The following is a 13010-nucleotide window of genomic DNA, read 5'->3' as shown; positions in this document are numbered from 1 at the left end:
TTTGGAACATCGGGGCATTCACAGTCAGTACTGAGACACACACTGCCGAGCCTACAAGTCAGTCCTGGTACCCAGTGGATGCTGGGATCCCCAAGAGAAGGGCCTTGGGCACGCACATGTACGTTTCTGAGAGGGCCTCAGCTCATCCATCACTCCCTGTAGACACCTGTTGATTGACCAGCTCGGAAGCTGCTCCTCACGCCCACTCTCAACCCTCTCACACGCTGGAACAACCCCGGATTGACATTCCCACTAAGTGTTCACTGTATATTTGTTAACCGAGACAGACCTCCCTGGAAGGGAGCTAAAGATGACAAATGCAGATGAGAGCAAGTGAAGGAAAAATCTGGAAGGAAGTTCACCAAACTGGGCGCAAGAACGCCCCTGTCGCGGACAGAAAGCTGAAGAGTAGGACAGGAGGCCTCCGGGGCAGAGCTGGGTGCAGTCTGCATCCTTCGGGCTGATGAGGACTGAATCCTCCCTCCCCCACCTACCTTCTACTTCATTTCCTCAGCTTACCTCACTGGACCCAGGCTTGGTGGGGGACCCCTGTGAGCCGGACACCAGAGAAAAGGGGCTCAGGGGGCTGGTGAGACTGGCGGAGCTGAGAGGGCTGGCGGGGCTGTTGGAGTTGTAGGTGGCCGTGGGGCCGAGTCCTCCTGGGGGCAAGCAGAGAGGAGAGATGAGGGATGGGCAGGGTAGGGGTGTGGCCTGGCATGTGGGTGGGCTCCAGAGGTGGAGGAGGCAGCGGAGGACCCAGGGACGTGGAGGGAAGCCTCAGGGCCACGGGCCTGCCTAAGGCTGGGGCTGGGATGCAGGCTGGCGGTGAGGAAGCATGCTGGGCAGGGGTTAGATAACAGATGGAAAGGACACTGTTGCCCCTGAGATGTCGAAGAAAGCCAACACCAAGTCCTAGGGCCTCAGGAGGACACTAAGGTAGTGGCTTCAGATCACCACCTGGCCCATGGGCTTGGGGAGCTGGTGGGGCACAAGTGCTCTTTGACCTTTTCTGGGGTGGAATCGAGACCATCAGGGTCAAGTGTCTCTGAGTGGCATGTCTGGTGTGTCCTGGGAGGAGGGGGAGGAATAAGGGAGGAAGATTCTGGAGGCCCTGACTAGCTCTGGGGACAGTGTGAGGGCCTGAAGAGGTTTGAGCTGACAGATGTGGGATGGAAGCCAGAGACAGCAGAGTGTTTCCGGTGAGCCCTTCAGGCGGCGAAGGCAGCACCCACCTCTGTGTTTGGCTGTGTCTGTGCCCCGGGATGGGTTATTCTTCCTCAGCCCCTCCATCACGTCCTGGATCCTCCAGATCTCCTTCTGGATTTGCCGGTTGAGCACCTCATTCTGGAACCGCACAAGAGCAGGTCAAGGAAAGTGGCTTCGGGGACTGCCCCGGCCTTCTCCCTGCGTCCCTTTGGGCCAGCAGTAGGCAGGAGCCTCGTGTGCGTGCACGTGCAAGCGCGCAGCTGCATCCTTAGCTTCCCCGGAAGATCAGGGTGCTCCTGCAGCCAATGCCCCTCTTGGGGGACTCTTAATGGTCTCCTGTTGTCATGGGCAAGGGTTTCCAATTGTCTAATGTTCTTTCTATCCAAACGGCCCTTTTGAAATACTGACACCCAATGTATGTATGTCTGAGTAGTCGTGGATTATATGCGGTCAGAGTTTTCATTCTTTGAAAAATCATCGCTACTGCTTATTGAGCACCTGCACCCCACTCTCGCCCCACCTGCCGGGCAGCACGTGGAGGGCTCTGCATACACTAACCCCTTTCAGCTGTACCAGAACTCTGTGTGGCACAGGCAGCAAGTGTCCCAACTTTGGAGATGAAGAGACTCGTGCCCAAGAGCCTCTGTTAGTAAGCAGCGCGAGCACCACCTGCGTCTGGATGTTTGTCTCAAGAGCTGGTGCTCTTGACCAGGGTGCTTTCCTATCTCCTGAAGTGTGCATGCTGGAAGTCAGGCTTGCCCACAGGACGTGGAGGCGTTCGGTGCTCTGGACCTGGAGCCCCCCCGCTTCCCCCTCCCCAAACCAGCTACGAGGCTGGGGGGCGGGGGGCGGTGAGTTTTGTCACCCGGAGGAAACTAGGGGAACGGGGGCATGAACTGCATCAGATGGACAGGGCTTGCAAAGCTGGCTAGCTGGAGAAGATGCAGTCGGGACAACAGGAATGTCCTAAGGTCAGTATGTGCCTTGCCTCCGAGCAGAGTGTGTTTAACCTGGCCCTGGAAGGAAAGCCGCTCTTCTATCATAAAGGTCCTGAGCTGCTGGCTCCCGTACGGCCCACTGCTTCTGGGGTCACGAGAGACAGCTGCACGTATGTACTCACATCTACACCTGCATGTGATCTCAACCCGCATCCAGACCTACATCTGTATCTGTATGGACGTGTTAAATCCTTCCGGTCATTAGGTATGTCTAACCTAGCTCTCTCATGTTTCCCTTTACTCCTTCCTCATGATTTGATGCAACTAAAGAAAAATCCACATCATCTCCATCCTGAAAGCATCTGTTTTACGTGGATCTGAACCTTGTCTTTTGTCTCAGGACTGACTCCCTGTCTCAAGTATCTGAGATCTCTGAAGCAAGAAAGGAAGCCACTTGGGTCTCTTTTGGCCCAAGGAGAAGGGAAGGCACACTCACCCCTCCTGCCCCAGGGCCCTCTTTACCTGAACGTCCAAATTGAGCTGTTCCCAGAGGTCATCGTGCAGAGCAGAGACCTCGGACTCCAGGCTCTCATACTCTATGGTACTGTTCGTCAGGGCCTGCAGCGGGAAGTGGGTTTACTGAGAGGATGGCCATTCCCAAGGCCTTCCTCCTGCCCCGCGCTGGGGCCCAGGGACCTGGGGTCTGGCAGGGCTGAGGAAGAGGGCACACAGGGACAGGAGGAAGGCGCAGGGCTGAGACATTCTGATGAGAGCCCATCACTGGCCTCACAAGAGATGCAGTGGCCCATCCAACTGCAGGCCGAAGTAGAGAACCCAGAATCCTCTCCAGATGTGGGCATAGGCCCAAAGGGGATCAGACCATGCCCCCCGCCCCTCCTGTTCTCTCCAGACTGGGTGACACAAAGTGGAGAGCACAAAGAGAGAAAACCCAGAGAAGTTTGCTCCCTGGGTTTTAGAGACTTTCCTCCCTTCTGGGCCATGTTTTCCTGGGCCTTTTGCTGCTGCGCCCCAGAACTACCGTCCAAGCAGCCTGTCCTGCAGGGTCTGCCCTGTGTCCACAGCACATGACCGGGCCAGCAGCACTACCGTCGGTGTCCTAGTTCTCCAGGGGAGAGCACAGAGGGAGGCAGCAAAGCTGTGACAGCAGCCGAGGAGATAAGGAGCCCTGGACCTCACGCTGCCCTGAACGAATCCCAGTGCAGGCACTGTTTGTGGAAAATAAGCCCGTTTCCTTGGCAGAGACTCTGTGGAGCGAGCGGGCTGGCACACCTGCTGCCTATCCGCAAGACAGTAGTAAGGCCTTTTGTTTCTGCCCCTTCTTGGCAAGAGCACTGTGCTCTTGGCCCGCAGAGGAGAGTCGGAAGCAAAAGCTCGCAGCCCGGGAAGGGTGGTTCTGTCCAGGCGTGACCTCGCTGATCTGGCAGGGGGATGGAGGGGGGTAGGGCGTGAGCGTGGGGAGGGGGTGCAGAGAGCCTGCTCCCAGTTACCTACCGTGGTGGCCTGGGACAGCTCCACCCGAATGTTGATGAGCTGGTTCTGCAGGGACTCCTTCTTGTGCAGCAGCTTCTCCGGGTAGGCAGGCTGGTTTCCAAACATCTCCAGTTCCTGGTGGGTCCCCATCAAGGCACTTTCCAGGCTCTCCTGGAGAAAGGCAGGGGAAATGGCTGTAAGCCGCCCTGCTGATTCCTCTCTGGGACTCTAAGCAGCAGAGGCCTGAGCCCCCACAATTCAACTGGCAACCTGGGCAACCTCATGGAGTCGGCCCTCACTGGCAAGGGCCACGGAAGAGCTTCAGCACTTCAGGTTCAGGGCAAGGCAGAAGACAAGGTTTTCTCAGCCTAGGGTGGAGACGGCACCCCCACACCTGTCCATGCCAGCCTACCCACGTGCCCCCAAGCCCAGGCGACCCCCGGCTCTCACCTTCTCAGCTCGGAGCTGCTGCACCAGCCGGTCCTGTTCCCTCACCACCTTGTTCTGCTCACACAATTTGCCCAGCAGCTTCTGGGGGCCCGAGGGGGTGGGGAGGAAGGGAGGGAGAGAGAAGGGGGGTAAAGGACATGGTTTGATGGGGGCCTGGGACTTGGGTTAGACGGGCCTGGCCTCTGGATACCACCTCCTTTCCCCTGCTGAGGAACCCTAGACCTTCTTCACCTTGGCCTTGCAGGCTCCTGGGAACAGGAATATGGTCTTTACCTTGGGAGACTGAGACTCCCGTCTCCCAAGGACCTACTGGGAGGGGAGATATGCTTATTCTCTGAGAAAGTGAGTCAGCCTGAGAGGGGAGTTAAATGTTGAGCTCCTGCATTACCTTCCTCCCGGGGGTTCCAGTCCCCAGGGTTGAGGAGATAATGCGGCCTCACTGCCTAGGCCTCCCAGGCGGGCATGGATTAGAGGAGTCCACGGGGTGTCTGTCTGAACAAGCAGTCTTAGGAAAATCAGTGGACAACATAGACTGGTTCCCCAGGCTCCCAGGACTCTGTTCTCCCTTCCTTCCAGGGTCTCAGGATGGCTGATGCTGGGACCCTCCTGAGGTCTGGCCCTGGATGGAAACCCTCCCAGACCAACTGGGCAGGTCCACCACTCAGGCAAGACCAGTTGTGATGGGGAGGAGGCATGTGAGGCCTAACTTCTCTTCTGGAAAGACTTAATGTTTTCCAACATCCTCACAGTTATTTATGTCATTCCTCAAATACCCCCGTGGCTCCTTTCTACTGAGCCACATCTTGTCTTCTGGGCCTTTTAACTTCAAGGTGCAGCTCAGATGCTACCTGCTTTGTCTCTGAGCTACCAGCCCACATGGTCGCAGTGCCCTGCACTCCTGCAGAACCCACTGTCAATCCCTTTAGTCCATGAATCATATGTTGCCACCTGCTGCCACCTGGGATTTCCTGCTACCCTGATGCTCCCTGAGGCCAGGGGCAGGGCTGTGTGCTTCCCTCCAGTATCCAGGGACTACTGCCATGCTGGGCGGAGAGCAGCCTGGCTGGCACACCTCCTAACACAGTCTGTGCTCCTGTAATAAGCAGATCCCACTACTGTCAACAACATGGCCCAGGGCTCAGTAGGGCAACACACGCAGCCAGCATGGGAGGCAGGGTTAAGGATGAGAAGAGAAGGGACAGGAGGACGCGGCAGGCAGAATGTTGTCTTCATGAGACAGGACTTGGGTCAGAGGGATTGAAGAGCCACCAGAAGGACAGAGATGAACGCAGGAAGAGCCCCAGCGGAGGAGAGCAAGGATGAGACCACAGCGGGAGGGGCTGGGGAGGAGGGAGGAGCAGGAGAGCTGCTCTTACATCTGTATCTTGCTCGTTTAACTTGTAAGTGTGGAGGCCGTCCCGGAACACTTCTGGGTATGGAGGGACCTGCGGGAACATGAGGCCGGTTACAGCAGTAGGGGGACAGTTAGGGCACGTGAGGACAGGAAACCAGACAGCCTTTGCTCCGTCAGAGACTGTAGTCCCTCTGCTCTGGCAGCTTCCATTCCCAGCACCTACACTAATTCTTTGTCCCTAGCTGGGAAGCCTGCCGTGGCCCCGGCTAGGTTCTTCCCCAACACTTATGCTGCTGGAGAGAGATGCTTCTCAGCAAATAGTCAGGATCTCCTCTCTCTTCCCAAAGCTCTAGACCTATGTCGAGAGGGAGTCCGGGGGTATGGTTATCCCAGATGGCTTACTGGGAGCAACCATGAGAACACCAGCTACCCCTTGGCTGGTTTTGAGGATGAGACACAGGGAAATGGGATGAACACCAGGAACATCTGAGAATGATTATTCTGGTGGACTGCACACCAGTCACAGGACTCGTTCTTAAACCAGAAGTATTTCTGGGTCCAGCAAATGCTGCCCACCCTTGGTGATACATCTGCTAACCACAGGACATTCTATACAACTGGGGCACTGGATGGTTCCTTGTGCCCTTAACCCCAAAGACGTCTGTTAAGAAGATACCAAATATGAAACAAATCCTGGACATCAGAAAGCAGATTTGCGATCCCTGGCATGGTATGGCATGTTGGTACTGGCTGTTTTGATGGTTTGAGAAATGGGCCTTGGGTTTACCCATGAACATGAAGAATGGAGGAGACACAGTGGGACTGGATAGAGGAGGGGACCAGGCGGGGCCTGGGAGATGAGGCCTGGTGGATGAGCAGGTTGGGCAGAGCAAGCCCCAACCCAAATGGCTTGACTTGACCATGCACAAGCAGCTGAAATGGTGCTGACAGGGACCATGCTGCCAGGCAGAGGTCTTACTTGCATGAAGATCTGGGCCCTGGGGGAGGAGTTCTCCACCATTCGGTTCACCATACTGATGAGAGTCTCGCTCTCACTCATCTGCAGCAGAGGAAGGAATGGACGATTCAAACTCTGACCCCCACAGATCTATCTCCCCATCTCCCGCCTGGGCTCACTTCCCTGGAAACAGGAAAGGGCAGCTCTTCCTGGGGTCTCCAGCTCCCTCTGCTCAGCCTTACCCATTGCTCACCCCTTGTGAACCCAGTCTCAGGACCAGCACCAATGGTGTCCTGAGGAAAGGCCACAGAAGGGGCCTAGGGGCTGCTGTGCCCTCTCTCGTGGCTCTGAAGAGACCCTTCTCCTGAATGCCCTAGAGGTGTGGGTCTCATCCACACCGACCAAGGTCAACTCCCTGCCCCAGCTCTCTTTCCTCACACTGCTTCGGTTAAAGACCACACCGGCAGTTGGGAAACCCATCTCCCCAAATTTGGACTAAATGAAACAGCTGAGAAAGAAAACCTGGGGCTGCTCTTTGGATGGGCCTTCGCAAAGAGGTAGGCACAGCTCTCTCTCCCCAACCCCTGCCCACCTCTTGGCTCTAGAGTAGAAAGGATTGCTAAACACGGTTTCCAGAGCTGGGCTGGTAGCATCCATGCCGATCTTGGATGACGCTAGGGAGCAAATAAGGAGGCCAAAACAAGCAAGCCATGTTAAAGGGACACCAGATACTGGAACACTGCTCTCCAACATGTTATCTTTGTGTTTCAAGGATCATTAGGAACATGGGAAGGGGAAAGACTATTTGCCAAATGAAATAGAAAGAGAGATGGGGAAAAAAAAAGAAAGAAAGAAAGAAAGAAAGAAAGAAAGAAAGAAAGAAAGAAAGAAAGAAAGAAAGAAAGAAAGGTGGGGAAGGGCAGGATGGGGGCGGGGGAGGAAGGGAGGGAGGACAAGCCAAACAAATCAACTAGAGATGCCATCACTGGTTCCACCGTGACAGCATCAAAAAGTGAATCGATTAGGGAGTGTCCTTGGCTATGTCCCTTTAACTCAACTGAGCTGCAGGAGAGGGTAGCAGGAGACAAGAGGGAAGTTGTATGGAAAAAGCTTTTTAGGAAGAGGAAGTGAGTGGGGGAAGAGATAGAGCCACCTTAGGGCAGAGCTTCTGGGGTCATAGTTCAGGGGGCCCTCAGTTTTTGGCTCTTATCTCCCCAATCTTTGTTGGTCCCACACATATTTTCCTCTTACTGCTTTAGGGGGCAACCCAAAGGCGGCCTTGCCTCTGTGTGTTGTGGACAGGCCAGGGGCACTCAGCCACCCCCATGTGCATGGCCCACTGCATTTTGAAAGGCTTTCCTCAGATCTGATCTCTTTGTTACCTCTTTAGCCCATTTGGAATATTTTTCCTATGACATAAGTGTCATTTACAAGGCTTTCCAAAGAACAGTTGTGGTAGGAGGTTGAGTGCATGTAAAAGAGCTAAGTCGACAGGACGTCAGCTACATTTTCTGTAAGGATCTGAACTCAGGTGAGTCCCTATCTTCTTGGAGCCCCACATATATGAGATCATGTTCATTGTATATGGGGTGTGTATGCGTGGGGTGGATGGTGTGTGTATATGTGTTTGCTGCCTGTGTGCCATGCCTCTATCCTGTGTGTGTGTGTGTGGGGTGTCTGTGGAGGGACAGGGCACACCTGCTAATACATGAGGCTTTGAGTGGGCACAGAAGGTCCAGGCTTTTCCTGGACACCCCCGGGTCTTCCTTCTCACTCAACCAGTGGATGTGAAGCAATAAAGGAGGAAAGCAAGACTGTTCTCACCCTGGCCTGCTCCCATTCACACTGTGCCTTGGGGATCTTTCAGCCCAGGTGGGCTTTGCCTCTAGGATTCCTGTGTGTCACCTCTGTCTGCCCCAAATCTCAGATCTTATGAGAAAGCACCTAGCACAGTGCCTTATACATCACAAAGGTGCCCAAGTAATATTTTAAATTGAGTTTCAGAAGAAGAGGAATCAAATAGTCACGGCAGCGTTAGCACTCCTCACCACTGCCTGACACAGTGCTCTGATGCACCCTCTTACTTGATCCTCTAGCCACTCTGGGAGGCAGGAAAGGCAGGTTCTACAATGTCCATTTTATGATTGAGAAAACAAAGGCCCAGAGAGATGAAGCAACATTTTGAAGTTTAAAAAAAAAAAAAAAAAAAAAAAAACCACACACACCAAAAAACCCAACAAAAACCATTGTAAATGGCAGAGCTCAGGCTAGTCCACATTCTGGACTTTTTTTTTTTTTTTTTTTCTTTTTTAAAGTAGGCTCCAGGGCCATCATAGACCCCAACATGGGGTTTGAACTCATGACCCTGAGATCAAGACCTGAGCTTGAGATCAAGAGTCAGACACTTCACCAACTGAGCCACCCAGATGCCCCTGGACTATTACCATATAAAAGTCCCTTTTAAGATTATTACCCTTTATCTAGAGAAGGTCCTCTGAAGAGATTTCTGAAGCTTGCAGCCTAAGGTCCTAGCCTCTTCATGAGGGCAGAGGCTCCAGGACGGGCTCTGCTGTGGCACTGAACGCCGGCACCGCCAGGCACTATAGAGGGCTACATAAAGGAAAGCCTGCCCAGGAGCCAAGTCCACTCAGCCCTGCTCCTCACTACTCCGGGCACTGCAGACTCTGCTTCCTGTAGGGCCGAGCTGGTGCTTCCCAGCACTGGTCTGAGATGGCATCCTGAGACTCCTCGCCATGTGGAGTGTTCCAGTCCAGTGGTGTGGATACCACATGATGCCTCTAGAACTAAAGTCAAGGTCCACGAGGGCTGGAAGCTGTCCCTGCTGATTAAACTGTGGATATCAGTGCTTTCCAGGGCCCAAGGCCTTCTATGAGGATGATCCCACCAAAGCCTGGAGGCCTGTGAGGTGACAGGTTATGTGACATATGACTTGGGTCTAGAACCACAGCAGTTCTAGCAATAGCCTCAGATTTCAACTTGAAATCCTTCTGCGACTTTAAGATTATAAATTAATCCTGATGAGGTGTGACTCCTGCTTCTTCATATATTAGCTCAGCCGTAAACTGTTTGGAAAGCTCGCAGTCACACTCCAAGCTCCGTTATTCAGTGGCATGTGTGTGTGTGTGTCCTTGGCATGTGACTTAACCTCTCTGTTTCTTTAGTTTTATCAGCTCTAAAAGGGGGATAACAACAGTTCCCACCCTGCAGGGTCGTGATAAAAGATCAAATGCATTAGGATCCATAAGGAACTCAGCAACAGTATGAGGCCCAGAGAAAGCACCCCGTTATGGTGGCTGCTGCCATTACTACTTCTACGGCTGTAATTTTCACCACCTTGGGTCACCTCCACTGGGCCACGCTGGTGATGGCCAGTTCCCCTGTGATTTGTAGCACGGATCTGGACACGAGAGTCTGCGTTTCTACAGATGCGCAGCATCCTGACCTCCCAGTGTTTCTCAACACAGTATCAGAGCCCTCCATTTCAAAAGACAAGGAAACCAATGCTTAGAGCCTGGAGCCAGGTCTCCGCAGCCAATTACTTATCTTTGGAATATCTTCCAGAAGAAAGGAGGTTGCTAACACTCCCTCTGTCTACCATGCGTTATTCTCGAGAACGCACGCCCCGGATGCCAAAGAGCTTGGCAGAGGAACTAACAAATGTATGGAACTCATGTAATTAAAACAAAACAAAACCCAAACCATCCGAGGGCAAGTCTGTAGTCCTCAGTTTACAAACTGTGGAGTTGAACAACCAGTGAACGAGGATAGATCATTTCCCAGCTTTAGGCAGCACCGAATCCCTAGTGTTTTAGGACCAGACTGGCTGCTCACCCCCCACCCCCCTTCCACAGCCTCTGCCACTCTCTCCAGCAGAAATGCAAATTCCCGCCTGCCATCCCTTCCCCCAGCTCCATCTGGCCTGAACAAATAGGAGGTGGCATTCATTATTCATGGGGTCATTTCCTATTCTCCTTTTCCCCAGGAAAATCCCAGCTGCCCTAAAGGGTTTTGAGGAGAAAGGGTGTGAAGGCGCAAACCAAAATATAAGCCACTTTGTTGTGTCCTGGTGGTGCCAACAAAGGTTGTCAAACGGATGGAAGGTGAGGACGTGAGGAGGAGCAGGGAGACACGACAGGAGGGCAGGGGGATGGCGAGGGCGCACCAGCTCTGCCTACCTGCTGATCCAAATACTCTAGGTTTCTTTGCAACTGAAGGTCTAAAAGTTCATCCTACCCGGAGCCAGAGACCCAACGGCAACACAAACAAACAGGAACAAGACAACAGAAAACAATAAAAAGGAAGCAAAGCAGTTAAGAGTTAGCTGGGGGGCAAGGTCAAAGAGGGGCCTCAGTCTGCCCTCAAGGAGTTCTGGGGAAGGTCAGGGGTGAAGCTGGGGGCATGTCTCAAGATGTCTCAGCTCCAGGGCTCCTGGTCCGTCTGGCCCTCTGCTTGGAAAGGGAAGCACCACGGAAACAAACTGGTTGGCCACCCTAGCAGCTCCCGAGTTTTCGGGAAGAATCCATCGTTTCTAGATGGGTGCATGTGCTGCATGTCAGGGCTAGAGACTGGACAGAGAAGGATCAAAGGGAAGAAAGAAAGGGAAGGGCCCCTGCCACGCCTGCAGAGGCTCCTCTGTCCTGGCCTCCTGGGGCTAGATGGGGACAGGGGTCTGCAACAGGCCTTCAGGGACAAGGACTCTCTCTGCCTGTCAGTTCCAGTGGCCCTCACCAACCTCCCAGGTGGAGCATCTGCATCTGGTTCTCCAGGTGGAGACAAAAGTCCTCTGGAGAACCAATTCCAGGGAGAGACAAGTAGAAAGCAGGGAGAAAAGAAGGGACAGACATAATAATATGGAAAATTTTTTCTTCCTTAATCACACCATCACTTGTCTCTTTCCCCAAAAGCAACTCTCCAGGCAAGGACAGACTTGGAGAGAATGCCTGTTATTGGACACTCAGGCCTGATTTTTCTTCCCAGTGCATAATCCAAACCCCCGACCAGGCCCCTCTGCATGCCTGGCAGGAAGGTTTTCTGGGGTCTGGAGGGTCAGGACATCAGATGCCTCCAGATCTCATCCCTGCTCCTCTATCTCATATCACAGGGATGGGGTACCTGGCATCAAACTCTGCATTGGTGTCACAGTCCTGGCCAGGAGGGAGGAGGTATCCAGAGGCTGCTAAAAACCAGGAGGGGCAGGCATGAGGCACAGAGTATCCCTGCGGCTGCCCTACTTTGGCCCCACCAGGGGAGGAGAGGTTCTGCGGGGAGTGGATGGGAGGAGAGGACGTACCATCTTATCGTGGACCGTAGGGGATGGTGGGTAGTTGTAGGGGAACAGTCCTGCAGGGACTGGCCGCCTGTCTCCCAGGTAATCATACTGGAAGAGAAAGGGAATTGGAGAGGTGAGGGGGTCCAGCTGGGACACAGACTTCCCCACCAATTGAAGTTCAAGGTTAGGGACATTTGTATCCCGTCCCAGAGCAGATGCCAAATTAAAATGGACAGCATTTATCCACTGCAGTATCCTTGCACTGACCTGTCCGGTCCTCAAGATTTGAAAAGACAGAACCCTCTCTGCCGTCTTACACAGAATTAGGGTTCCTGGCATGACCTGGGATGGGCACCAACAGCCGTGTTCCTACTCAGGGTAGGGTAGAGCAGATTCCCCCAAGCAGCTCTCCCACCGACAGAACTGGCAGTGGCTCCCCTGGGCATCACTGTGGCTCCTGCCAACATACAGTGTGTGTCCCCAAGTCCCAGATGCCCCCACACCTCCACCTCCTCTCTGCAGATGGTAGTAGGCTTCTGGGGGATCTCAGGAGATGAGGAAGGAGGGGCAGGCTGGTGGCTCACCTTGGGGGAGCTGATGGATCGCCTCATCACATAGGCAGCAGGGTCAGCATAGAGGTCCTCACTGCGAGGCGGCAGGCGCTCAAAGCGGGCACTGGGTGAGCGGACGGGGGAGTAAATGCGGGCGCGGCCGTAGGAGCCCTGGCTGGGCGAGCGGGGCACGGAGTGGGAGCGGGGCTGCAGGGACAGGCGGCGCAGGGAGCCCGACGTGGCATCCAGCTCATCGTAGTAGACGGGCTGCCGGGAGGGGGAGGGCCCGGGGAGCCAGACGGGGCCGTCCTGCCGCCCGTAGCCCGGGGGCTCCTTCCATTCCCGCAGCTGGAAGGCAGGGCCGCCTCCGTTGCGGAAGGAGAGCCGCTTGTCCTCCCCGGTCCAGGGAGGGCTGATGCGATCGTAGGCCGGCATGGAGCAGATGCTGTCCGGACGCACCCCTGCGGGGTAGTACTGGTAATCATCTGGATACTGGGATGAGTAGGGGCCGTAATATTCAGGGACCCTGCGGGACACAGGGTAGAACCTAGAGGGACTGAGAGGGAAGGCAGACAAAATGAGCGCAACCCCTGCCCCTCCCTGTGCCCCAGCCCCACCTTCAGGTTCTCAGCCTCAGGAGGGTATGACCAGGTGATGGTGCCCCACGCTGACCCTGGGAGCCCCCAAAGCCCCCCGTCCCCACTGCCTGAGCACTGAGCCCAGCTGCCAGGGGCACAGGGGAAGCTCCCTTGAAGCTTCCTCCCTCAACCAG

General features: G+C 54.6%; 1 protein-coding gene across 19 annotated transcripts in view; it reads right to left on the bottom strand.

Annotated features, from left to right (window-relative positions):
* The window catches only part of PLEKHA6 (pleckstrin homology domain containing A6), a 140713-nt gene that overhangs the window by 15058 nt on the left and 112645 nt on the right, over nt 1–13010 (bottom strand). For 12 of the 19 annotated variants that reach the window (XM_077886785.1, XM_077886797.1, XM_077886789.1 and 9 more), the window contains 10 exons: nt 12272–12794; nt 11709–11795; nt 10594–10647; nt 6419–6499; nt 5462–5530; nt 4086–4166; nt 3657–3806; nt 2667–2762; nt 1233–1344; nt 520–659 (listed from right to left, as the gene is read on the bottom strand). In XM_077886785.1, the coding sequence (XP_077742911.1) occupies nt 520–659; nt 1233–1344; nt 2667–2762; nt 3657–3806; nt 4086–4166; nt 5462–5530; nt 6419–6499; nt 10594–10647; nt 11709–11795; nt 12272–12794 (1393 nt within the window). The remainder of the gene's footprint in view (nt 1–519; nt 660–1232; nt 1345–2666; nt 2763–3656; nt 3807–4085; nt 4167–5461; nt 5531–6418; nt 6500–10593; nt 10648–11708; nt 11796–12271; nt 12795–13010) is intronic. The other 7 variants (XM_077886792.1, XM_077886803.1, XM_077886804.1 and 4 more) reach the window with 5 other exon arrangements.

The sequence above is a fragment of the Canis aureus genome, chromosome 38 (genome assembly GCF_053574225.1).
Source record: "Canis aureus isolate CA01 chromosome 38, VMU_Caureus_v.1.0, whole genome shotgun sequence".
Lineage (NCBI taxonomy): Eukaryota > Metazoa > Chordata > Mammalia > Carnivora > Canidae > Canis > Canis aureus.
The sequence above is the reverse complement of the archived record's forward strand: the minus strand, read 5'-3'. Positions and strand labels throughout refer to the sequence as shown.